The sequence below is a fragment of the Melanerpes formicivorus genome, unplaced genomic scaffold (genome assembly GCF_026170545.1).
Source record: "Melanerpes formicivorus ecotype bairdi unplaced genomic scaffold, bMelFor1.0.p_v2 SCAF_8, whole genome shotgun sequence".
Classification (NCBI taxonomy): Eukaryota; Metazoa; Chordata; class Aves; order Piciformes; family Picidae; genus Melanerpes; species Melanerpes formicivorus.
The window spans coordinates 14583134-14608299 of NW_027142360.1; the positions used below are offsets into that span (position 1 = coordinate 14583134).

Here is a 25166-nt window from a genome sequence, read left to right on the forward strand (position 1 = left end):
TTCCCTGTTCTGTAACTGCAGCCTGCCCTCTTTGCTCTCTGCTGTCCTACCCATCTTTGTGTCAGTGGCAGACTTTGCCAGGAAAGAGCTTTAGAGACACTGTGTCTAAGGGAAATGTTTTGCATAGTGGCTGTGCTGACCTCGTATAGCTCACAACTCCCCATCACTCGATGCTGGTGCTGGCTCTGTCACTCATTTGGTTCCCCAGCAAACCTGTCCAGCTAATCATGCAGGCACCCTTCCCTCTTTTTCTAGATACAAAATGAGCAGCAAAAGAAGTTAATTGTTGCTGGTGTAGTTTGCTCATTTAGTGGCTGCATCAGCTAGGACATGGCTCATGTAAACACGGACAGCAGCAAGAGCAAATACGTGGAGTGGATGCTAGGGGAAAGGGAACAGCTTTTCATCAGCAGTGAACTCTCAGATTTTCTCAACTGCCTCCTGAAGCCCTCTTCTAATATATGACCTGCTGACTACATTGTACCTACATAAATGTCGTGGCTGGCCTGGGTTTGTCATATTTCAGGTGAATGGCACCATTGGTGGTGGTGTGTGATGCCCAACAACTAGCAAACAGAGATTTCCAACTATCAAGTCCCATGGCCACTCCAATGGCAGCAAGATCCTAGAGAGAGACTTGTGAACATAATCCTTAACACACAGAATCTGGAGTCAAATTCAATTTACTGTTGCTCATGATTCCTTCTATTAGTGAATAAGGTATTATCTGTGTAAATCTTCCTAATAGGAATACTGCTGGTGAATACTTCATGGTTGCAGTCCATTTTTTGTGGCCAAGCTCTTATCCAACGTCTAGCTTGTCTAGTTTGATGTCACACTAGTTCTCCATGTAGGTGAGTCTTTTAGGCAGTTCCCAAATCCCTAGGCTAATGCGGTAGTTATGGGTGGGTTCTGGCCTTTTGCATGGACTTCAAGTAAAAGGAGTTGAGAAGGGCTAGGTTCTCCAGGGGACAGCCCAAACAATAAAAAAGAAGTAACTGTAGCTAGGAAAGTAGTGTAGAAAATCTTTAGCCTTGCATGTTAGACTTTCCTTGAGTGCTCTTCAGTGGGGGAACTTCCCTTCTGAAGGAAGGAAGAGGAAACAATCCCTTTCTGAAGGGAGCAAGTGTGAATACTCTATCTGCCTTTGCTGTAGATGCATTTTCAAGGGACAGATGCATGTTAAAGATGCATGCTCAGTGTGAATAAAGTACAAATAATGTATAGAACCCTTGTGGAAAATTAACAGTATGCAAAACATATAAAATGGTTGGGCCTTCATTTTGTTCTGTGGGGAAGCAAACAGATTTAATGTGTGTGTATGTATGCTCATGAATGTATGTATGTGGATGTATACATAAATACAGGAGTATGGTTTCCTAAAGGATTTGAAAGTACCTCAGCCTGAGTTAGCACTTTCTAGTGTAGTGACAGAGTGAGTAAGTCAAGCAGCCACTATGCAGTGTTGCCACTATGCAGTGTTGTATGCTAGTGTGGGAGTGCATCGCCTTACCTGAGCCTTTACACTGCTACTAATGTTTCACTTACCACTTGGAGGTGACATTTAAAATTAAAGGTTATCTTGAGGGCTCAGATAATGGCCAGTGAGAGTCACCTTTTTCCAGGTTAGATTTGTGCACCACTACACCATACATGGTTTGAGTGAATTGTGCTAATACTTTCCTGAATGTCTTTTACATATTCTTCCAATTCAGAGGTTTCTATCAGTTTTTGGTTGACTGGTTTGCTTTTGTTTGCCTGTGTTTTGGTTTTTGGTGGGGGTATTTTTGTGGTTTGTGTGTATGTTTTTCTTTTTTCCCCCCACAACTGGGGAACTCCTCTTAGGACAGGCACTAAACTCAAACTCACCAGCAATAAGTAAAAGTATTTGTTTTCAGACATCCAGCTTCACGGTTAGCTCCTTGGAGAGAAACTAAAGCTGGAAATAGTGATCAATGTCTGTAACAAGCCTTAAAAAAATGTATCATTGTTTTAGTTTACAAAATCATTAATAAACCTATTTCATAGCATCTGACTCTCTTCCTTATATATGGCTCAAGGCAGTGTTGACGTCCTCCATTCCCTCTCCAGTACGTGACTTCTCTGAGACTTGGACTAGATGAGTGGCTCTTTCATTTCTTTCAACAAGCCTCTTTCTTCCTGCCAGGATTTCTGTAATTTGTATCATGCCTTGTACTTACTCTTTTCTACTCTCATTCCCGTTTCTGTTGTCAGTCCTTTTATTTTTATCAACTTCTTAATCTCTTATACTTCTTAATGTCTTATAAAGCCTATGTGTATCAGCATCCAGTTCCTTTATTCTGCCTCTGGAAAATATCACTGATCTGCACCCAGGCGCCTGAGAAAAGGGTGAAGAAAACTGGCTTCTCTGAACTTCAGCTCTCCTCTTGCCTCTCTTTGAAGGTGAATCGTTCATGGTAATGTCCCACTACTGTTACCACCCTGTGGAATTTTAGTTCATTGTGCTGGTTAAAAAGTTATCAAATGGCAGTGCAAAGGCTTCCCTCCACTTTAGGGGACCTTGTGGTGATGATGATTTATTTATCATTTTCATTTCAACAGGAGCTTGAAACCCCTATCGAAGATCAGGGCTCCACTGTGCCTATGAGGGCTGTGTGATGTAATGGAAAGATGATTGCTGTCTCAGTGAGTTTGCAGTTGAGCCACTGAAGCATTTAGCTTTCATATGCCGGGAGCATTTGAGCCTGTTTAACTGAAGGAGAGAGGATGGGCTAGGACAGAAGTGCAATAGCAGGTCCCTTGAGAAGTGTTGTGAAGGGAGTCTCTAACAGATTTGTACATTACTTGTGCAACAAAAACCCCAAGAGTCATAGAATAGAATCACAAAATTGTTGCAGTTGGAAGAAACCTTTGAGATCATCAAGTCCAACTACTTGCTTAGAGCTCATAATCCTTCCACTACTGCTAAGCTACTGCCACTAGGTCACATCCATACGTACCACATCCATATGTACCACATCCATGTATCTTTTAAATCCTTCTAGCGATAGTGATTCTACTACCTCCCTGGGCAGCCTCTTCCAATATCTGATAATCTTTTCTGTGAAGAATTTTTTTCTAATATCCTACCTGAACCTCCCTTGGCATAACTTCAGGCCATTTGCTCTTGTCCTGTCACTTGTTGCATGTGAGAAGAGACCGACTCCCGCCTTGCTCCAACCTTCCTTGAGGTAGCTGTAGAGGGCTGTGAGGTCTCCCCTCAGCTTCCTCTTCTGAAGCCTAAACAACCCCAGTTTCCTCAGTTGTTCCTCATAAGACCTTCAAGGACCTTCACCATCTTAGTTGCTCTTCTTTGAATATGGTTCAGTACCTCAAGTGTCCTGCTTGTAGTGAGCAGCCCAAAACTGAACGCAAACGTCAAAGCAAAAGTCAACAGTAACGGACTTTACTTTGTTAGCTGAGAGAAGTAATTACAAATTGCATCCACGAGCCTGCCAAATAAAGAATTTGAGAGAGAACATGACCAATATGAGAGCAAAGATGCTTCATTAAAATTAGCTCTTCCTGTCACATGCACAGCTGCTTCATGGAAAGGAGGACTGTGGTCGTGTGGATTATGGAAGATACAGACAAGCAGGCTGCAGAGTAAGCTGTCATGTGCTATGACACCGAGTAATGCAAATCAACTCTGTTCCAGGAAAGCCATTTCCATGTCAAGCTCTACATGAAAATTATCCAACTTGAACAAGGGCTTCTTTATAAAGAGAATTATTCCTAAGAATTGGAATTTGTCAAGGAGGAACAGCCAGAATGGACTTCAAAGCGCAGTCAGAAGATGAGATAATGTGCAACCAGCATTTTTAGAAAACCCTAGCAGCCCAGAGAGAAGCACATCATCTTAAAAAGTATATTTCTGTCTGAACAGTCCAACCTTCTGTTTTACAAGGAATGTGCAGTGTCATTGCACTTTTTTTAGAGATTAAGAAGGAAAATACCTCTCAGTCGATTCTGCTCTGAGTTTGACACTTGGTGCATACCCAGTATTGTTATTCCTGCATGTAGTTGGTTGCTTGGTCTCCTTACAGCTTGAACGGGTGATTCAGAACTCCAGGAAACACCAATTGCTTTTGTTTTGCTTTTAATCTGGATGGCACTTGGGAGCAACACTTGAGCCCACTTTTTTTTGTTTTTTAAGTTCAGAGAATCTCCTTGAAATTTGCTTTCCACGATCCTTTAATCTACTCTGTTTGAAATTCTGCTTTTCCTTCAACTTTGGCATCTATTCAAGTACCTTCTGTTTTGTAGTAGGTATCAGCCTTTGTTAGTGGCCTGTGATGGCTTATGTGGGCTGATGGTGGTGGCTGACTGCTGAAGAGGTGATTGAAAGAATTTTACTGTCCTTCCTGTTTCATGCTTACAGTTACTAAAGGGTATTCTGATAGTGTTGGGGAAGGGAATAAAATGATGTATATCCCTTGCTTTAGCTACTTTGTCTCTTACAAGATTAATCCATGTTATGAAAAGAACTGAGTTTCCTGTGGGCTCAGCTTTTGTCAGCCTACAGGTACTCAAGAAGTCATGAATAAAGTGCAAAGGAAAAGAGGAGGTATTTTCTGTGTTTCCACAAGCCTTTGAACACCAACTTCAGTATTTCCACTCACTGTTCATATATGCAGGAGCCTTGAGGCTGTAATGATAGTCTCTTCCCTTTAGAAATTAATGATGTTGCTCCTTGGTGACCACAGTGCTTTGCTGCTTTTCACAATGGGAGCTCTGGACACCCTTCACTTTAATTCTAGTGGTACTACATCATGCAGCAAAAGAGAATTCTGGATTTGCACTGTTAGATGTGAATCTCATGCTTAATTCTAAGGCTTTGTAGCCAGCAATGGTGCTATTTTGTGGTGTAGCAGATTGTCATTTGTTCCCTTAAGCATTTTCACTTCCAGTAGGTCCTTCTATGTTGCTTCAGGTGGCTCGTTAAGCCACCTCCAAGGCCATGGGATCACTCCTCCAGAGGTGTTTGTGCATCCTTTGTACCTGAATGGTGCATGTGAAATGTAACTGAATTTGTGGTGAGCGTTATTTCTAATTGGGAATGATGCAAAATGAGAGACACGGGAACAAAAATCTGAGCAAGAAAAGAAAAATAAAGAGACATCCTTTCTTCCTGTGGCATCAGAGTACTCCCAGTTTTAAGTCATGGGGAGCAGGCAGAGTCTCCAATATTAATTTCAAGTTTATCACAGGCTGTCTGGTATGCACAGTATTATCACATCTTTCCTGTAATTAGGGGTCAGACAGCGTTGTCATTGCCACCTCCCTACTATAATGGATTAGAACTTGCATGAAATAACTAGCTATGAGCTGAAATTTTATGTGCACGCTCAGACTGAGAGCCAGCACTTCCTTTATTTTTAATCTGGCATACTTAATTATAGCTGAGTTTGAGAGCACCACAAATTAAGGTTGTTTGATGCTCCCATTATACAACGCTATTTTCAATTGCCTATTGCTTTGTCAAAATCTAAGCAGCTGGGCTCCAAGTTTTCCAGGACTGGTGTTTGCCTTAGGTGGAATTATTGAAGAATTGAGGTTAAAATAAGATCTGTAATTTCTGAAGACAAAAGCTAAAGAGAAATGTTGCTTGGTTTGGTTTATTGTTATGATCTTGCTGTTTGCAGATTTGTTGGTTGGGTTTTGTTTCTGTGTTGTTTGGGGTTTTTTTGTTGGTGTGTGTGTGTCAGGTTGGGTGGTTGTTATTTTTTATTGCTCTTTAGAGGTTGTGTTTGATTTTTATATAAGCTTTGATGCAGGGATTCTATGTTTGGTGATAGGAGGTGGGTTTTGGTAGTGGATGGAATTATTGCCTTTCTCATGCAAATTTGTAAAAATGGTCCCTGAAAAATTGCAGCTTGCACACATTCACTGGAAACTCTATGATAATGCATAATTTTAAGCAAATATTTCTGATTCTGTCTTTGCTAAGTATATTCCCACCCTTTGTCTGTGCTGAGGGTTGAACAGGAGGCAAGCCCTTGAGAGCGGTTCAGCTTGTTCCAATTGCAGGAGCTGAGAGAAGCATTTCTGTATTCGATCCCCCATGTGACAGCATTAAAGAGACTTGGACATGAGAACCACAAATGAGGAGCCTATGCCACCTCTTGCCCAGCCCGTCTGGCCTCCACTCACCCACCCATTCTGTGCAGCACTGTTGGGAGGGGGAAAAGGTTGTGTACTGCGGGTGTTGAGTGGTAAGAAAGGAGGGGACTTGTGCCAACAGTCATGTAAGAATGAGGTTAGAGGAGAAGAAACTGAGATACTGCCTTGTGTGAAGGACATCAGTACATCAGTATTCCTAAGGTTGGAAGAGACCTCAAAGATCATCGAGTCCAACCTGCCACCACAGACCTCATGACTAGAAGTGGGAGGACACTGCAGGCTTGAACTCACGAACCTTCCCATTAAGGGTCTGATGCACTACCAGCTGAGCCACTATTGGTGACAACCTGCTTCTGGCAGCTCCACCATGAGCTCACATGGCAAAGGACGCTCCCATAGTCTTAGGGTCTTTTGATGACCGCTGGGGATTCAAAATGATGCAATGTGATGGATTTTAAATGATCTTTTGAACAAACCTGAGAACAGAAAATTGCATTAAAGGCGCATAAATGAGGTTGTAAAGTCAAGCATACACAAGTTAGGAAATGCCAGAAGAAAGTTGGGCTGTTGTCCATTAATTCAGGCTCTGTGGACACCATGAAATGATCTCTGGTGCTCTGATCTATTTCTGGTTGGCAGGACCTCTGCTATATATAGCAAAGCGGATGAATGGTGGCCCCTTGATATTAACTGCAAAACAAAAATGAAAAATACAAATAATCATGTTCTGTGTAATCATGAGGTCTGCCTGCATTTATTCAGAAGTGTCTGAAGAGAGATGAACTGTCTCTGTAGTCCATCAGAGCTGCTCATTTGAGACTACAAGTGGGGAAGATTCCTTAAACATTGTTCCAGTATCTCTTTTTGTCAATGGTTTGATGCCTGCCATCCTCACATATATATGCTGACAGGCTGGTCTGTAAAAGGGGGCAGGGCTGTATTCTTCACCTCACCTTCAGTCAAGGAAGACATCTCTGGCCCAAAATCATTGAGCCTCTTGAAGCAATTTTGTCTTTCCCAAGGCTTTCCCTGGCAAGGTGCAACTCCATGCAGCCTTTGTACCAGTTGGTTCTTAATATCATTGAGTGGCTCTGTACTTATTTCTGCTGCTGAGAAATGTGGTACAAGGCCTGAACTCTACAACTAGATCCCTGACAGCAACAGGCATCAAGTGTATTGTTTGATAGACCACAACTGGATTAAAAAATGAAAGGCAGCTGCAGTACATATGCACTAGTGGGAATACAACTTGGCTTTGCCTGCACAGCACAACACTGCTTGATGTGTGTGGTAGATAACGTTTCAGGAATGTAGCCACCATAGCATTACAACCACTTTTTGACCTTGTGAAATAATGGACCAGTGGCCTAATGAGTACCTGCTTGATGGCAATGAAAAGTCAGAATCATCAGGTTCCTAAGCAGACTTTCTTTCCTTGATTTAAACATGAAACTGCACTGCTCATCCATAATGCTCTTTCCTGGTATGTAGGAATGGTTGAGATGCATACAGAAACAGGTGCCATGTTTTCTGGAAAAGGAGTTGTGTCACCAGGATATGAACTTGCATAACAATTAGGAAGACTCATTAAGCTGAAACTTCAAGTCCTTTTAATTATGCAATTAAGATGTCTAATTACAAAATTAAGATATGTAATTACTTGGGGATAGAGGCAAAAAAAAAACCCCAAACAACTATGAAATTTTGCTGTGGTTTCTGAAAACTCTGTTTCTAGCAATGCACCTGTTTATGCAAACTTCAGTCTTGGCTGAAGAAAGAATATTTATGGCCTTGAGGTAGTTCCATTTTCTCCTGTCTGCCTCATAATATCTGTGAGAATTAAAAGGGGAGCAGCTGGTGTGGCTCAGTTGGTAATGCATAAGATCCTTGATGGGAAGGTCGTGAGTTCAAGTCTGCAGTGGGCAGTAGTGTCCTCCCTACTCTAGTCATGAGGTCCGTGGTGACAGGTTGGACTTGATGATCTTTGAGGTCTCTTCCAACCTTAGTGATACTGAATACTGAAATTGGTCCATAAGAAAGATGTGGTATCAGTGGTCCTGGGTAGCAAAGGGGAGGTTTGGCCTTTGGTTAAAGCAGCAGAGCTTAGCTATCAGCTCTGACCCAGGCTTCCTGCAGACATCATGTATGGCCTTACATATGTACCAGACTCAGATCTGCTGTGGACACTCTCGGCGAGGAGACCACCCTTTGTACTCGCATGGGGTGGAGTTTCTATCTTGCTTTTCCAGGGATATATGTTGCTGTAAGGAGCCAACAGCCTTTGCTGATGTTGACCTCCCTCATTTTGTTTTAAGGTGTTGAGCCAATGATGAAGGGCTGAGGGTTTATGACTCTTGTTCATTTCCTCTTTACTTGGAAAACTATCGCCAGTGTGAAGGGGCTGCACCCTGAGAGAGGTGATGAAATATTGCCATTGGCCTGCTGTACAGACCATCTGTCTCTCCCAGGGCTACTCTGGAGCATGGTGAAACATGTTGCTTTTCTGTATGGCCTTTTTAATTTAATTGGCCCTGATTCACTGCTATTTTTTTTTCCTTTTCCTTCCCCCAAAACTTTAAACCCACTGTGACAACCTGCAGCCTTATTGCAATCATTCTCTTGAGCCTATTGGTTCTCTTAAGATAAGAGACACCAAAAAAAATCATTCAGCAGACCAGAACGGTATGGATTAAACAATTACTGTTAGCAGATAGATGAGGTATGCATTTAATATTGGACATATAATTTGGCCTTTCTTGCACATTATTCCTGGTGCATTCACAAATGTGTGAATGTAATAATAATTAATAGTGTGGTCCTTTAGGTTTTGCAGCTGGAAAACATCTGCCTCTGTGGAGGCAGATGGTGCAAGTGTGCATGACTGTCTTTTTCTTGTGCAATTATGTCAAAATTAAAACACTGAGAGTGCATGCAAGTGATTAAGGAAAGCAAGTGTTATGTGTTCTCTCTGGAACTGGTATTGCAGCACTACAAATTCATAGCTAAAAAGTGGAGATTTGTTGAGCTTGAAAATGAAATCGCGATATTCAAACAGCCTTAGCCCAAAGTGGCTAAAGTCTGTTTGAAGCTTACCTCTAGAATGATGTGAGGTTATACTTGTGGTATTCTGTCTTTTATTTCTCTTCTTCTTCTTCTTCTTCTTCTCTTTTTTTCTTTTTCTTTTAGGAATAGTAATTATTCCTTACTCTGAGCCTGGTGTTCTACACAATGAAGTGTATTTCCTTTCAGCTAAAAGGTCTATTTCACCGAGGGCTACAGCTAGGTAACAGCAAAGGAAAATTTGGTAACCTTTGTTGACTGAGGTTTGAAAAGGTTATGACTGATTTATTTTTCTCTTTCCTGTTTTGTGAGAGTGTGTGCTTCAGGACCTACCTGTCTTTTGGGAATGGACATCTGATTTAGTTTAGTTTAGTTTTTCTTTTAGCAATTACTCTTTCTGGAGGTAATAACCAGAGGTGGTTGTGTCCATCTGGTAGCGGGTATGCACTTAAGCTGCAGTGCTCACTGGCAAGGCCTGAGTTCTGTGTGTTCCTCTGTCAGAATGGGACCACATAATGATTTTCTATTTTAAATATCCTGAGCATCAGACAAGAGGGAAGACTTCTGTGATGGCAGCTTTCCAGTGACCCTGCTGCAGTATTCATAATGCAAAATTTCCCAGAGAGGGAATATAACTCTGTAGCCAGCCTGGGGATGACGTCAATGTTTTCGGCAGACTGTGCTGTGTAGGTAGTGCTTGTATATTTTTACATGAGCCATCATTCTAATGCTGAGGAGGCTACCATTATTTTGTATATTATCACTACTTTGTGAGCAAAATACATCCTATTGCTAACTTTGATCTAGTATGGGTATATGTAAATAGAGGCAAATAGGTGAAAATGCATGATGATTATCTCGTTTGGCAGGAGTGATTTCCTATTATTTCAGCAAAAGACTTTGTTTTCCCACTCAGTCTTCCAAAATAACACACCTCCCAACAATGAGATTAAATAACATCACTTTTTTATCTCTGAGTGTCCTAGTTTATAGCTTTCAGATATTATTAGGTTGTGCATTACTTATATGTAGAAGGAGAGATGTGCTTTATCTACTGAGAGAAATTTGGGATAATTTCAAGGGTATGTTGAACTCCATGGTGCAGAATTGGAAACTATGTAATGTTATCTGCTACATAAATTGATTGCACATAATGGTAGACTGTATACTTTTTCTTGCAGTACTCATCAGTTCTGACCTGTCTGGGCAGGGGGCTAGTCCGGCTGAGTATATATCAACTAACACAAATTGTGGTGATCTCTTGATTTTAACTCTTCCTCCTTATTTTTTTTTGCATGGTGTTTTGTGGATAGAATTTCATATTTCAGAGAGTTTAGATCTGTTATGCTGGCCTACAGGAATTTGGCATGTTAACTTTCTTCTAACAGTTGTGTTTAATATATACAGAGAACATCTACCTCTGAGAGGCCATCTGAACATCTTCAAAGAGTTATTGAGTTGTTTATTGATCTACTTTGTTACTGCTGTTCTTTTGGTTCCTTTTGATATTTTGTCACTTTCTTCAAAATATAATGCTAGGGCTTTAAATTAATAGTTGTGCAGGAAGCTCTACATGTGTAAATATTAGGGTATGTTTCTCCTTTGTGTGAGAATGGCCTAGATTGTCTTGTAAATATTGCTACCATCACAGTGTTCTACCCTTCCTCGTGCCCATTCCTTTGCACACAGATTTCTTCCTCTTAAGAAAATTCAAGTGCCTGGGGTTTTATCTTTTAGGTTTTATGACAGTGCAGTCTCTCATTCAGCCATTGGAAACTTATGGATGAATAAAATAATAAATATTAAAATAAATAAATTTGGTTCATTTTCCATCCTTCCCTTTAATCTTTCCCTTCTCTCTCTCTTACATTTGCAAGATTTGTGAATTTAAAGTGCCTGATGATTCTCCCCTCCCCCCATTCATTTATTTAATCAGCTTTGGTAGCTTTTAAAGATTCTGGAATAGAGAACATCCCATGGAAAGGAGCTCCATAGAATATAGTCTACTTGGAAAAGTGCTTATTCTTTTTTATCTTACTACCTGCATATTCATTTGTGAATTCTATTATTTTTTGAAGTTTAAATTGTTGGTAATAATACTTTATTTATTTTTAAGACATGCAGGATCCTAGATATGTTTGGCATATCTAGCACCAGCTGCCGCTTTTTCCAAGATTAGGATTATAGCCTTATTATTTGTACAGAAGTTATTCCTCATCTTTGGTTGTCTTAGTCACCTCTCAGTATCTCTTCTAGAGTTTGCATTTGACTTAGCCCTTCTAGTCCATTGGCTGGTCTTCTACACTTAGTGTGCATCCACAGCAACAGCAGAAGGTTGCCTGATAATGGATTACTTTTGTGATAAATTAACAAAGAAGTGTGTTTAGTGTCAGAGTGAGAAGTAAGACTTCCTGCTGGTGATAAGGCAGGCTCAAAACTGTTCTATTTAGCTGTACAGCTTCTCTAATGAATGTCTCATGGCTGTTTGCACTCTCCCAGCTCTAGCTTCCCTCCCCTTCCCAGCAACAAACCTGGCTGTTGTTTCACAGTATGCTTGCACGTAGCTTGTAAGCTACTGGCCAAGTCTGTGTCATGGGTGTGCTGAGTAGCTGAATCACAAGAATTAGCCTGTGTGAGTTATCAGTTACTCCTGGCTGAAGAGACAAAGCTTTGTGCCATGAAGCTGTCAGATTCATGTATTGCTGGTGTTTATTGTATGTTATACAGGACAATTTTTCTTCTTATTTTTTTTTTCTTAAAAAAGAAAGGAAAAAAAAGGGTGCACCATGAAGCCACTCCTTCCTCTCTCTCCTGCATGCAGAGGTAGGGGTTAAAGAAAAGCTCTCAATATTTAAGGTTGCAGAAAGCACACTGTTGCACTAGAAATGGTCAAAGTCAAGGTTACCTGTGAAGTGTTGAATCTTCCTTCTTTCATGCATGTAGCACTTTCAGTGTTTAAGCCCTTGCATACTGTTCTTTTATGCAAAACTGCAGATATTTGTACAATACCAGAAACATTGTGAAATCACAAGCTAGAGCTAGATGTGTTTATTGATGAGTTGTTTTTGTTGGTTTTTGGTGTTTTGTTTTGTTTTTTCCTGCTGGCCTTACCCTTTTGTAGCTTTATTTCTATGTGTAGCTTGACTACAGTGCTTCTGTTTCCCATCTCATCGTAAAACACATTTCCTTCCATTTGAAGTAGGCTTTCAAAAGGTGGCTGAATAAAAAGCATCAGAGAATACCATGTTAAGAAGGGAAAAAGGAAAGCAAATCCTCAGCTGTGTGGAGCTGCCAGTAATGTTCAGACGCTGACAAAGATGAACTGCTCATCTAAGCATAAACTGTTTTCAGAGTCTGTATGTTTCTTGCCTCTTGAAGCAGCGTGCACTGCACTCATTAATTGTTTTCCTCTTTAAATGCTGGTGGTCACATAATTTACATTGTCTAGTGTAAAGCTCTGATGCAGTCACTTTTCACTACATGAAGATCAGGAGTCTGCACACTGCTACCACGTGTAGACACCAGGCGTGTCTGGTCTACAGAGAAATTAGTAGTTTACTGTAACCCAGACTGGTGTTTTGTGATCTATTATGTATTTTACAATGAAAACAGTCGAGACAAAATGCCACAGAACTGACAGGTTTCCATTGAGAGAGATTTTCATCTTTTGCACTGTTTATATACTGAGGATGAGGGCTTTGCTATGACACAAAGACACTTTAGGTAGATTTCAAACAGCAGCAAAAAATCCTCTCTTTTGGAAAGAAAATGTATTGTGTAGGCTGTTTGTCATTATGAAGTTAAAACATTTTTGTCCCCAAGAGTATTAGCTGTAAATATAAGGAAAAGCTCATATTTAAAAGCAGTTAAGTAGCCAAAAAGTCAATAATATGTATTAAATGTGTAATAAATGTCGACTTCTGTGCCTTTAGTCCATGATACCCTCTCGTACTGAAATAGTATCCTTGCGTAGACTGATGACATGTAATTTCTGCTGACAGGGTTTTGTTTGTGAAGGTTTGTAGTGCCCCATTAAAATCCCCACTGCTGCTACTTTAAAATTTTAAAATCTCTATCTTCTGAATATGATTTTTGTAAAATATGCTCACATGGGAAAATTCATTAAAAGAAACAGGTACTGTGCTGCAGGAAATCTTCAGGGAAACAACTACAAAAACCTGCTAACTCAATACATAAGTCCCATTCTACTTTGCTGGTCATGTGAGATTTAAGTCTCTTAATTTTGTGTATTTCATTTCACAACACTGTTGTTTCCTTTCCATGCTACTGGAGAAAAAGAAGCATCATCTGGCACTTGCTCCTCTTTTCTCTCCCCACTTTGCCCTGACCCAATGCACAGTTTGCCCATTGGGTTAAACTAGAATATTCCTGCTTGCATCATATAAGGCATTTCAAATGAGGCATGTGTCAATTATTGGTCCTGAAGAAGGAGAAGTCCAAGTCACAGCAATAGGTTAGTGTGGTCTTTAGAGTTAACAGGGCCATATGCTAGTATTTAAGAGAGAATCAGCCCATTGGGATCTGAGGGCACTGCTTCTGCAGTCCCTCTGTTGTGTCATTCATATGACTTGCAGACTTGGTAGACTAAAGCAGTTGATATTGCAACTGCTACACTACAGGCAATTCACAGCTTTTATTTTAGGCTAGATTTAATATGCTCCCTAGGACCAAACAGTCTCACTGTGCTTAGGGTCCAAAGCCGTTCTTGACCTCCACTGATAAGAGATGAAAGGTAGGAACAAACCTTCAGTGTGGTTTCTTCTCAAGAAAGTGTGGATTCATGTGCTCGAGCTGTCAGGGATACAGAACCGTCACATAGGGAGAGAGAGAGCTTTAAACGTATGTTATGGGTCTGAGCTAAGCTATTAATATAGACAGAGCCTCTATTAAAGACCGTTTTCACTGGTCCTTCTGGTGATAACTTCAGCATGGTAGCATTCAGTATTATTGTGTCTTTGACTAATCAAAGCTGCTGCTGTTAGCTTCTGCACTTTCAGTTTCACTGAAGTCCACTGACAAAAAATACTTTGGGGCTGGTTTTTTTCTCTTTTTTTTTTTTCCCTTGTATTATCCCTGCCAACATGCCACAGTTTTATCTGAAACAAGGGATGCATGAAGCTTTTCAGTCTGGGTTTTGTTTCCCTGTATTTTTTATGTTTGTTTAATTTGCTGACTGGCAGCTGTAAAATGACTTAATCAGCATATCTGGCCCAAATGCTAAGCCTGATTTGAACATACCGACAGTGTCTTGGCTCAGACACAACTGAGACTGGTTTGAATTCCTGTTCTGTGATCTCTGTAGGTATCAGTGATGGAAGAAAAAAGAAAATAATCATCTGAAGAATTGTCTTGCTCCTTTACCAGCAGTGTCACATTAGTCAAACTCCCATATGTCTTTTCTGATCTCACTTACAACCTCATGTAGCTTTGGAGAGTCACTTCTGACTTACAAGACCCTACATGGGAAGAGAAGGAGCTCTCTATTTCCACTGCTCAGTTTGCAGACCTATATTTAAGGCCCTTCATTCTTTTTCCCTCTCTTAAGCACGTGGCTGTATTGTGTTTTCTTCTGTGACATGAGGACCTGCAGGGCAGTGTCACTGGCAGTCCTGTTTGGCCAACACAGAAAGGATCTTCTCCCTGTCTGAATCCAGGGAAATCATCCAGACTGGTTACATGGTAAATCCTGTCGTGCCAAATGTGGAATTAACAGACTACCTTATTTTTTCCCAGGTACTCCATGTCTGCATTCTCCAGACTAAGCAAGGTAGGGATCCGACATCCTCCACCTCTTCCTTTCATTGGAAACCTGCTCTTTTTCCGTGAGGTAAGATGTGGTTTTCTTTATATCTATCCAAAGTGATAGGAACAGTGGACAGGAGATAGGAAGAACTGAGTGGAAAGCTAGACTCCCACAATACCATCTCTTCAAGAATCTCCCTCTGGAAAGAACAAGGAAAACTCATTTTTTTTTTGAGTGAATTGATAGAAGCAGTTGTGTGCAAACAGCTCTAATTTCAGGGGGACATAAACTTGAGGAAAAGAAAATGTGTAAGCTCTTACAGTTAATTATTTGAGCTTTTCCAAAAAAAGTTCACGCCCTCGGTGAAGCAAAGTTAGTTATGTGAATAGAGCAGATTATATTAACTAGCCCCAACTGGTTTGTTCTGAGTAGTTTTGGCTCCTACGACCTTTCTATTTGTGCTCTTGCTGAGTGTGCACATTAATTTTAGTGCCCGTAATGCTGCTTGCTCCTAAGCAGTAACTGGAATTAGGTACCAATGAATGCTTTTGCTCTGTGCCCCAAATATTTGGACTGGGAAGGAGAAGTATTTGAATTCTGCCTCCAGATCTTGTCCTTATAAATATATATAGGATAGAGGTCAAGAGGATGGGGCTAAGCTCTTTTCAGTGGTGGGCAGTGGTACAAGAAGAAGCAATGAGTACAAACTAGAGCACAGGAGGTTTCACATAAACATAAGGAAAAACTTCTTTACATTGAGGCTGATGGAGCACTGGAACAGACTGCCCAGAGAGGTTGTGGAGTCTCCTTCTCTGGAGACTTCCAAAAGTTGCTGGGATGTGCTCTTGTGCAATGTGATCTAGGTAAACTTGCTTTAGCAGGGGGGCAGTTGGACTAATTATCTCCAGAGGTCACTTACAACCCTTAACCATTCTGTGATTCAGTGGTTCCCTAATTCTTCTCACCCATACCCTTTCATTAGTCTGCTAATGCTGTGTTTTTGTTCCTTGCTCAATTTTACTAATGCTTCTGAGGATCCAAGATCTCTTAATAATGAGGAGCTGCCATTTCTGTGGTTGGAAAACCTCTCTAATGTGTCTCTGTTGCAGTCTAATAACTTTTCATGAAATCTAGACTAACTCCAGCTGCTGCCCAGTTCCCTCTTTTAAGTGCATGGTCATCAATATCCATGCTAAGATTCGAATTAATGACAGTATAGTGCCTATTTACCTTGGTCTTCATGGTGATTGCTCTGTCGATATCTGACTCGTTATTAGGTACAACCCATTTAAATACCAGTTTTACTTGGAGATCTGATTTCATTTAGAAGATAGCACAAATAGTAGACATGATCCACACTCAATTAATTTGAACTGGAATTGACAGAACAGCTTTAACTTACAGGGGATGCTGATGGTGTGGAATACAGAATCACAGAATTGTCAGGGTTGGATGTGACCTCAAAGATCATCCAATTCTAACCCCCCTGCCATGGGCAGGGACACCTCACACTAGATCAGGTTGCTCAGAGCCTCCTCCAGCCTGGCCTTAAAAACCTCCAGGGATGGAGGACCAGTTCACCCTCACACTTTGGGTTTCAGTTTTGCTGGACAATATGAAGCTACTCATTCTGTAGCCCACTGGTGACAAAATGCAGGTATCATTAGTCATCTGCTAACACTTGCTGTAGGAAAAGGCACTTAGAATCTGAGTTCTATCAGTAGGTTGTAGATTGACTTGCCAGTACCAGTGTACAAGTGGAAAGTTCTTACAAGCTGTTATCTATGGTTTGTTAGGCAAACTTATTTGCCAGAATTCCATTCACTTAAAATGGGCTAGTGAGTAAAAGACAAACTTTCTTTTACTAACTTTTAGGAAAAAAAAATAAATTAATTAAAGGTAACTGAGATCTTGGAATACCAAGAAATAATAATTCCAGGCAGGGTTTTGAAACAGAGTCAAGTGATGCAAAACCATAAGCCCCACCAGGCTTTGTGCTGGCCTTAAGACATTTTGTTGTCTGTCTACAGTCTTATCACTGCTGGTAAGAAAAGGCAAGGATGGATCCAGACTTTTGGTAGTTTTTCTTTCTTCCTTTTACTGTATTTTATGGATCTGCTTCTGTGGCTGCTTTCTTAGAAATAGGGCCCATAACAACACCCTGGTAATAGGAGGGCTGCTTTTATACTGCAGGCTGTTCTCTAGGAGAATGTTTTCAGAGACACAAGTGTTCTCACTGTGGTCGATAGAGGACACTTCCCCAGCAAGGTGAAAGCCAAGGCTGTTCACCACCTTCCTAGGGACAGTAGTGTTTTGCTGAGGGCTGGGTTTACTTTGTTTTATGGGAATACCAAAACATTGATTTGTTCTGCTGCTACATCTGTAATGTTACAAAGTTCTTGCACCTGCACGCTTATGCAACCAGGTCTTTCCAGTGAACTGGCTCTTAAGAGAGTCTCCGTTTTAAACAGGCCAGCTCCTCCTTGGGGGTGCCAGTGTTGTGTGGGCAAACCGCACTAGCCAAGCTCACACGCAATTATCAGACTAGGGTGTCCCTTTTGCACAATGATCAAGTAAATCTAGGACCTGGGAATTTAAGCAAAACCATTAAATATCAAAAGCTTTCGACACAATTGCAAGAGTTAGCACTGTTTTTCAATTTGTAGTGACATAAATTCAAGGATTGGGATGTCTTCTCTCTTACTTGGGTGTAAATCAGTTCTACTGAAGTGAATGAAAGTTCTGTTTGCTCCACTGTATGTCTGAATAGAGCATCAGGCTCTGTTGGTGGTTTTGTTGTTGTTGTTGTTGTTTCTCTTTTATTTTCTGAATTATTCTGTAAGTGTGCCTGAAGACAAAGGAACAATGCAAGCAGGATTGGACCGGTACAGCTGGGTTGTAGGGGTTTTAACAAACTTTCAAATACATTTTAAACAAGAAAATGTTTTCTACAGGACATTTTTTGGAAAGAGTTATTTCAGGGATTTCTCAAACTGCATTTTTTTCTTTGCAGTAAAATAAGAGTTGCTGTTAATAGAGTGTATCCAAGAGGAAATGCTGAAAGTTAAGGGGCTAAGGGAAATGCAACAGGAAAGGCCTATCTCTATCACAGAGAAGCAGACTTTAAGAGCTGACTTGGGGAAAACAAAGTTATTTTACTGTAAGTCACTCTTTGTCTCTCAAGTGCAATGAAGGGAGATAATCACACCCTGAAACTAAAACATACCCAAGTTAATAGGCTTATCTCAACAATGAGAAGATAGGAAATCATTGCAGTTCTGCAGCTGGGAAATTAGCCGAGTCCAAGATATTAGATTAAAAATTCTTCCATTGCATGGGAGCAATTGGTGGTGGGTAAGTCTGATGTAATAGTAAATATGATTAGGCTGCTAAGAAAAAGCAGCATGCTCAATCTTCCCAATAACTGAGCAGACTTGCAGTACACAGACTGCTGTTCTACCAGAAACTCCTGACTGTTTCCCTACCTCTCCATGCACTGCATTTTCCCTACCAGTCTGTGGAAAAATGTGTGGTCTGTTTGTGATAGCTGTGTAACAGGAGACACAAGGGTATGCGTGGCATGGACTTTCACACGTCGATCTGTAAGGGCTTTGGGTTGCAGGTTGCAGAACTAATCAAAACTCTACCATTAATTCCCATGCCAATGATTTTATTATGTGACAACTGCTCTGAAAACTGAGAAGGCACACGGGCTGCATTATCCTACCTCCTGGACAGCCCTAATGGCAAACACCTGACCTGTTGCTATGGCTGTGCTGTGCTTTTCTACCCCTTTCCCCTCCCTCTTCTAAAAAGGTAGCTATGCTGTTTTAAAATGCTTTTGGCTGTGCCATTTGCATAGCTGTAGTTGCCTGATACTGTACCTGTGTGCACTGCTCCCTACTCAGCCTTCTGGTGTCTCTGGTGTTTTGAGGTGGTGGTAGGAATGTGATTGGCTGCCCTTGTTGTGGTCCTTGGTAGGCGGGTTATGCAGTTCTGCCCTGTGTGTGGTTGAGTGATGTGCTTTGCGCCCTTATAATGGCATGATCGTGTGTTGCTTTCCTCCTATTACTCCCAGCAAGCTCCAGTGATGCTTTTGACTGGCTGGGTGCTTCTGTTCCTGCCTTGCATTTTAATGAAAGACATCACTTTCTTTAGCCCCTCTCTGCTTGGACAGGATGCTCTTTGTTTACTCTGTTTATTTCTGTCTGGCCTACTTGTAGATCCTGGGCTACCCTGAATGGAAGTAGGGGCTGTGTGGGTGCTTTGTCTTGCTTTCAGTTTGGGATCTGGCTGGGCTGTGTTGTTTTATGGCTGGTGGATGGGAGTGGAGAAGAGGAGAAGAGTAGGGAGGAAGCAGAGAGCAAACATGATCTTTTTCCTCTACACATCTGCCAAAAGCATCCTGTGAGTTACACCTAAAGAAAAATAAAAGGCAGAGTCTTTGCAAGAGTGAAATTAACCCCATATCTAATTTTCAGCCTAGAAAGCAGCATGTCAGTGCTTAGAGAGAAAGAAGCTGCAGCATTTACTGTTCTGGAATTTAATGAGACAGCATATAAACCCAAACAAGTTTGGAGAGAGGCAAATGGTGAGGGCAGCAAAGGTGACAGGTGGGGGAGTGGAAGGAAAGGGGAAGGGAAGTAGAGGACCTCTCAGATAGGTTGCAGACATGGATTTAATTACAAGAATAATATAGTTTACACTGAGATGGAAGACCTGCATATGGTTTTGTGTTGCTTTGCACAGATAAACAAGAGAGAAACAGGATAGGGCGCGTGTGCATTGCAACTTGATAGCTATCTTTGTAGAACCACAAAGGGCAGCCATGGCATCACCAACCACCCTGTCTTTACCTCCCTCAGTCAGCTGTGTGCATCCGCTGTGGACTGCTAACTGCCCAGACAGACTTCATGGGGTGTCTCACGTCTTCTCTTACATCCTGGGAAACTCCCTTTGATCAGGAGGCATGTGCATGCTTGCATTTCATGTGACATGAATACATGTGGTGCAGATCTAAACCTAGCCATTTCACAGCCTGAAATGTGACAGAAAACCTGGGGTTAGACATGTTTTTATATGTATAGTCACACGTCTATAAAGACAGCCTCTCTCCCTTTCAAATATATGTATTTTCCTAGTTTCAGCTGATGCTCTGTGCTACCTTCTTTGATCAGGTGTTAGCACTGTCAGATACCCTGACAAAGTCAGTGCAGCATCTCTTTATGGGAAACCTGATGTAGGAAATCAAGACATTGCAATTAACTGTCTCCCACCTGACTAAATACTGTTTGCACCCTTTAGCAAGAGCTGGACCTCTGGTTTCTCAGAGAAACATCTAGTGGAGCTGTGCTGTGGCTCGCCCCTGTGCTCCTCTCTGAGCTTGTGAGGTCTCAGCAGGGTGAGTGTGCTTGTGGGGGAGCAGTATAACTCAGAAACAATTCTCTAGATGCAATGAAGGTGGTAGTGGTCATGGCAGATGCTTTTGCAGTTTTAGACTAACTGTTTTTCCTTTGAGGGAAGAAGCAGATCCCTTTTGTATTCCATGGACTGATGTTGACTGTGTGGCTTCTGCCTAGAGCAGCTCCCACATGTACTTGCTGTAAAAGGCTGGGTGAATGTTTCCTGTAGACCTCAGCAGCTGCCCTAGAAGCAGTCCCTCTCCAGCCTTCTTAGGGGCCCCCTTCAGGTACTAAAAAGCTGCTATGAGGTCTTCTCAGAACCTTCTCTTCTCCAGGCTGAACAACCCTGGCTCCCTCAGCCTGTCCTTGTAGTATAGATATCCCAGCTCCTTGTTCATTTTTGTGGCCCTCCTCTGGACCTGCGCCATTCGGCCCATGTCATTCTTATGTTGAGGGGACGAGAACTGGATGCAGTACTCCAGATGAGGTCTTACCAGAGCAGAGTGAAGTCGCAGAATCACCTCTCAACCTGCTGATCGTGCAGCTCTTCATGCAGCCCAGGATGCAATTGGCCTTTGAGCCGCAAGCTCACACTATTGTCGCATGTCCAGCTTCTCATTCATCAGCACCCCCAAGTCCTTTTCCACTGGGCTGCTTGCTTTAACCTCATCCCTCAGCCTGTGTTGACAATGAGGACTGTTCTGGCCCAGGTGCAGGAACCTGCACTTGGTCTTGTTAATCCTCATGAGGTTCACGTGGGCCCATCTCTCGAGCATGTCTAGGTCCTTCTGGATGACATCTCATGCCTCTGGCATATCTGTTGCACCACTCAGCTTGGTATCATCTGCAAACTTGCTGATGGTGCACTTGATCCTGCTGTCTATATCACTAATAAAAATATTAAACAGTACAGGTTCCAGTATAGACCCCATGAGGGACACCACTTGTCACTGATCTCCATCTGAGACTGATTAAGCTGCTGGCTTCCCCAGACTCCCAATGTGATTTTGTGCAAGTCTGACTGGGGTAAAGCTTTGTTATCTTCAGAGTAAGCAAATATTTCTTTTGCTTCTCTTTGTGCTTCTTTTTACCCAGCTGCAAGATGGCATAGATGCTGTTCTGGAATAGGTCTTCTTTTTCATTAGATTATGATGAAATACTTTAGTAACTTCTTTGGTGACTTTCTCTGGTAGACGTGGGGAGGCTGATAGCACTGCTGACTTTAATGGCAGGGTTGCTTGAGGGCTGGAGGGAGATTAAATGGTATGGCAATAGTCACAGAAGAAGTGGGGCTGTGAATTAATGGTAGGCCTGGTCTAAAACTGGAGGTGTCTGAATAAGGTGGGTCCCCAAGACAGCAGTTCTGAAGGACACTTCTCTGTTGGTCTATTCCATCCTTGACCAAAACCACTGCTCTGCAATGGGTTTTTGGTGGCAACTGACAAATAACCACCCAAGATCCCTCAGAGCAGAAGTCTGTATCATTAAAATGATAGCTGAAGACAGTGGTGGAAGAGAAATTTGCCATGTATTGTATCTTCTGGAGAATGTATTTGCATGTTCATCACATAAGCCCCTGGAATTTGCTACACAGCCTGCTCTTTAATCAGTGTGTACTGCTAAATTAAAGCCAGCTCTGGTATGACATGTAGCAACAACAAACACAAAACAGTCATGCTACACAGTAGTTGGTTAAGAGTATGAAGATAAAGTATAGTTGCAATGCTACTAGTGCATAGATAGACCCAGTGCAATCCTTTAAATTAGAATTTACCTTGGAGGCCATAATACTTGTGGCTATGCACAAGAAGTAGGATTCCTAAAAGAAGTAGGGATCTTCATCTTGAAGAGCAGTACAATAGTGACATGATTGAGTAGGAGGACTCCTGTAGTTGGTGTTGTAAACTTCATGGTCTTCTACGCATGAACTTATAAAAGCAGAAATGTTTCTTAGATGTAATTGTCTTCTATTCAAGTTTGGCTGTAGTTGCATCAGTGTGGCACAGCCCTGGAGAAAGTGGGCTTGGACTAATTAAAATCTTATAGTCCTTGAAGAAAGCAATCAACTCAGGGCTGCAGTGAATAAGAGCAATCTGTTGTTTTAAACAAAACTGTAGCTTGCTCAGCTTACCTGTAAATCTGGAGTCATAGGCTGTTCCTCTTCTTATTTTGATGCAGAGAAATCTGTATTCAGAGAACCAGTTCTTCTGTGTCAGTGGGATCAGTACATATAACAATGACCAGGTATCAGTTATAATACTAAAATTATAGCAGACTGAGATTGCGTCTTGAGAACAGTTGTTATCCATGAGCCAACAAATTTAGCTGAGTCCTAACTTCATTAGCAGTGTCTAAATGCATTAGCCATATGCTCCTCAGCATATGGGTAAATACATAACAATTTATTTTCATTAGGGTTTTCTTACAAGTGCTGCTAAACCAAGCTTCACTAGGAATGTTTACAGCATGACACGTCTTTTTAAATGAGGAACTGGCCTTCTGTACAGCAAGTCATCCTGAAAGGGTGGCAAGCAAGGTACTTCACCCGCCCTTTCTGAGAGTAGGAAGGTACAGCTCCTGTGGATCTGATCCACTGCAGCTAGCTGGGCTCAGTTTCTGTGGGGCTTTGTATTAAAATGAGTAATAGAAGGGTTTGGAGAACTGCCACTTCAAACATGTGCCATTAATTCCCTCATAGTCATTGTGTGTGTCTTCTGGCTGCCTGCGGTGCACTTTGGGTGGCATCACCTCCTTTGTCTGGATAGCTTTGTCTGGATATAAGACTCATAACCCTCTGTGTTCTACCCTTTTCCTCCTCTTCCCAGGCAGGAGATAAAACACAACTTTTCCTATGAAGATCTGAGTAAGCAACTGAGTAAGCAAATGAGGGCAGTGCTGGGAAGGTCAGGGTGTGTTTGTTAGGAGGGGCACCGGAGCAGGGCTGTGAGGACTTCAGTAGCTGCGGACACGAAACATGCAAAACAGCCATTGTGTGCTCAGCCTTCTCTTAGTTTGGACTCTCTGGAGTGTTCTTTTTTTGGTTAAACATTTATACTATTTGAGCCAGAAATGCAAGTTGCCTAGAAAGGCATGGAAGTGTAAGAAGAGACCAATCTTGTCAGAGAAGTATAAAGATCAAAAGTTAATCTAATTCTCCACATCCTCAGAGGATATGCTGAGGCGTAGGTCTAAGTACAGACAATAACGTGAAACCAGAATCAGCCAGAGTTAGATTCTAATCAGATTTGCCTGTGAACTGACTGGTTTGTTTGTTTTGGTTTTGGTTTAGTTAGTTAGTTTGTTTAAAAAGAACCTCATGTATTCCAAATTGCTGTGTTCACTTTCTGTTTTCACATGCAATACAGTGAAATGGATGATTACAGTTTTGGGTTGTCCTTGTACTTTCTAACTTTTAATTTTGTTTCTTTGTTATTAACCTTTTTTTCCTGCTTCCATTTTTTAAATTCTTAAATATTCCATGAATTTTAGATTATTTCTATTAAGGTAGGGGGAATAAGTGAAATGTTCTTTGGACAGGTGAACTGGTGCAAGTTTAAATAGTCAGGTAATAAAACCAAGTCACTCACTGAACATTAGTGATTTTTATTTCACTCTGTGACAAGAAAGAGAAAAAATAAATTAAAACCCTTATATATGTTTAAAATTACTTCCAAATACATACATTCATAATAAATTATGTAAAAACCCCATTAAAATAATTGCAAATGAGTTTTTACTAACTTATGAACTTCCACCATTTCCATGCATTGTATCTGATTGTCCTCTTTTCAGTCCAGGGCACAGGCAAAACTGTTGCCTTTTCACAAGCAGCATAATGCCAGAGGTGATTTAGGTAGGAGTAGTGAAAGCTGTGCTACATGAGCCATAAGAAGTCACATGTGATGAGGAGCAAAAGAGTTTGAAGTATTCTCTGGGAAGCTGAGTGGAACTTTAAACGTGGTGATTATGTTCCACTCAAGACAAGAGAAAAGGTACGTGACAATATCAAGGTTTGGAGGAAAGGGTTCCTTTGGACACACAGGAAAAGGGGGTGGGGAACCCTAAAATCTTCATTTATTAGCATCTATTGCTTTATATAATGAGAGGAAAGAGCAAGCCCTGGGTAGGATAAGGCACCTTGTAACTTTAGATGGTAGCTTGGGAAAGAAGTACAAAGAGGTATGAACAAGAAATGGGTGACTGATACTACTGTGTCCAGTTCTGGGCCCCTCAGTTTAGGTAAGATGTTGACTTGCTGGAATGTGTCCAGAGAAGGGCAACAAAGTTGGAGAGGGATTTGGAGCACAAGCCCTATGAGGAGAGGCTGAGGGAGCTGGGGTGCTTAGCCTGGAGAAGAGGAGGCTCAGGGGAGACCTTATTGCTGTCTACAACTACCTGAAGGGAGGTTGTAGACAGGTGGGGGGTGGTCTCTTCTTCCAGGCAACCAGCACCAGAACAAGGGGACACAGTCTCAAGCTGCTGCACCAGGGGAGGTTTAGGCTGGTTGTTAGGAAGAAATTCTACACAGAGAGAGTGATTGCCCATTGGAACGGGCTGCCTGGGGAGGTGGTGGGGTCACCATCATTGGGGTGTTTAGTTGATTAGATGGTGTTGGATGATAGGTTTGACTTGATGATCTTGAAGGTCTCGTCCAACCTGGTCTGGTCTATTCTACTTCTACTTCTACTTCTACTTCTACTTCTACTTCTACTTCTACTTCTACTTCTACTTCTACTTCTACTTCTATCCTATCCTATCCTATCCTATCCTATCCTATCCTATCCTATCCTATCCTA

The 25166-nt window shown here is 41.6% G+C and overlaps 1 protein-coding gene across 5 annotated transcripts in view; it reads left to right on the forward strand.

Moving 5' to 3' along the window:
• Positions 1 to 25166, forward strand: part of TBXAS1 (thromboxane A synthase 1) — a 253481-nt gene that overhangs the window by 52533 nt on the left and 175782 nt on the right. For all 5 annotated transcript variants that reach the window (XM_068142225.1, XM_068142228.1, XM_068142229.1 and 2 more), the window contains one exon: positions 14959 to 15052. In XM_068142225.1, coding sequence (XP_067998326.1) covers positions 14959 to 15052 — 94 coding nt within the window. The remainder of the gene's footprint in view (positions 1 to 14958; positions 15053 to 25166) is intronic.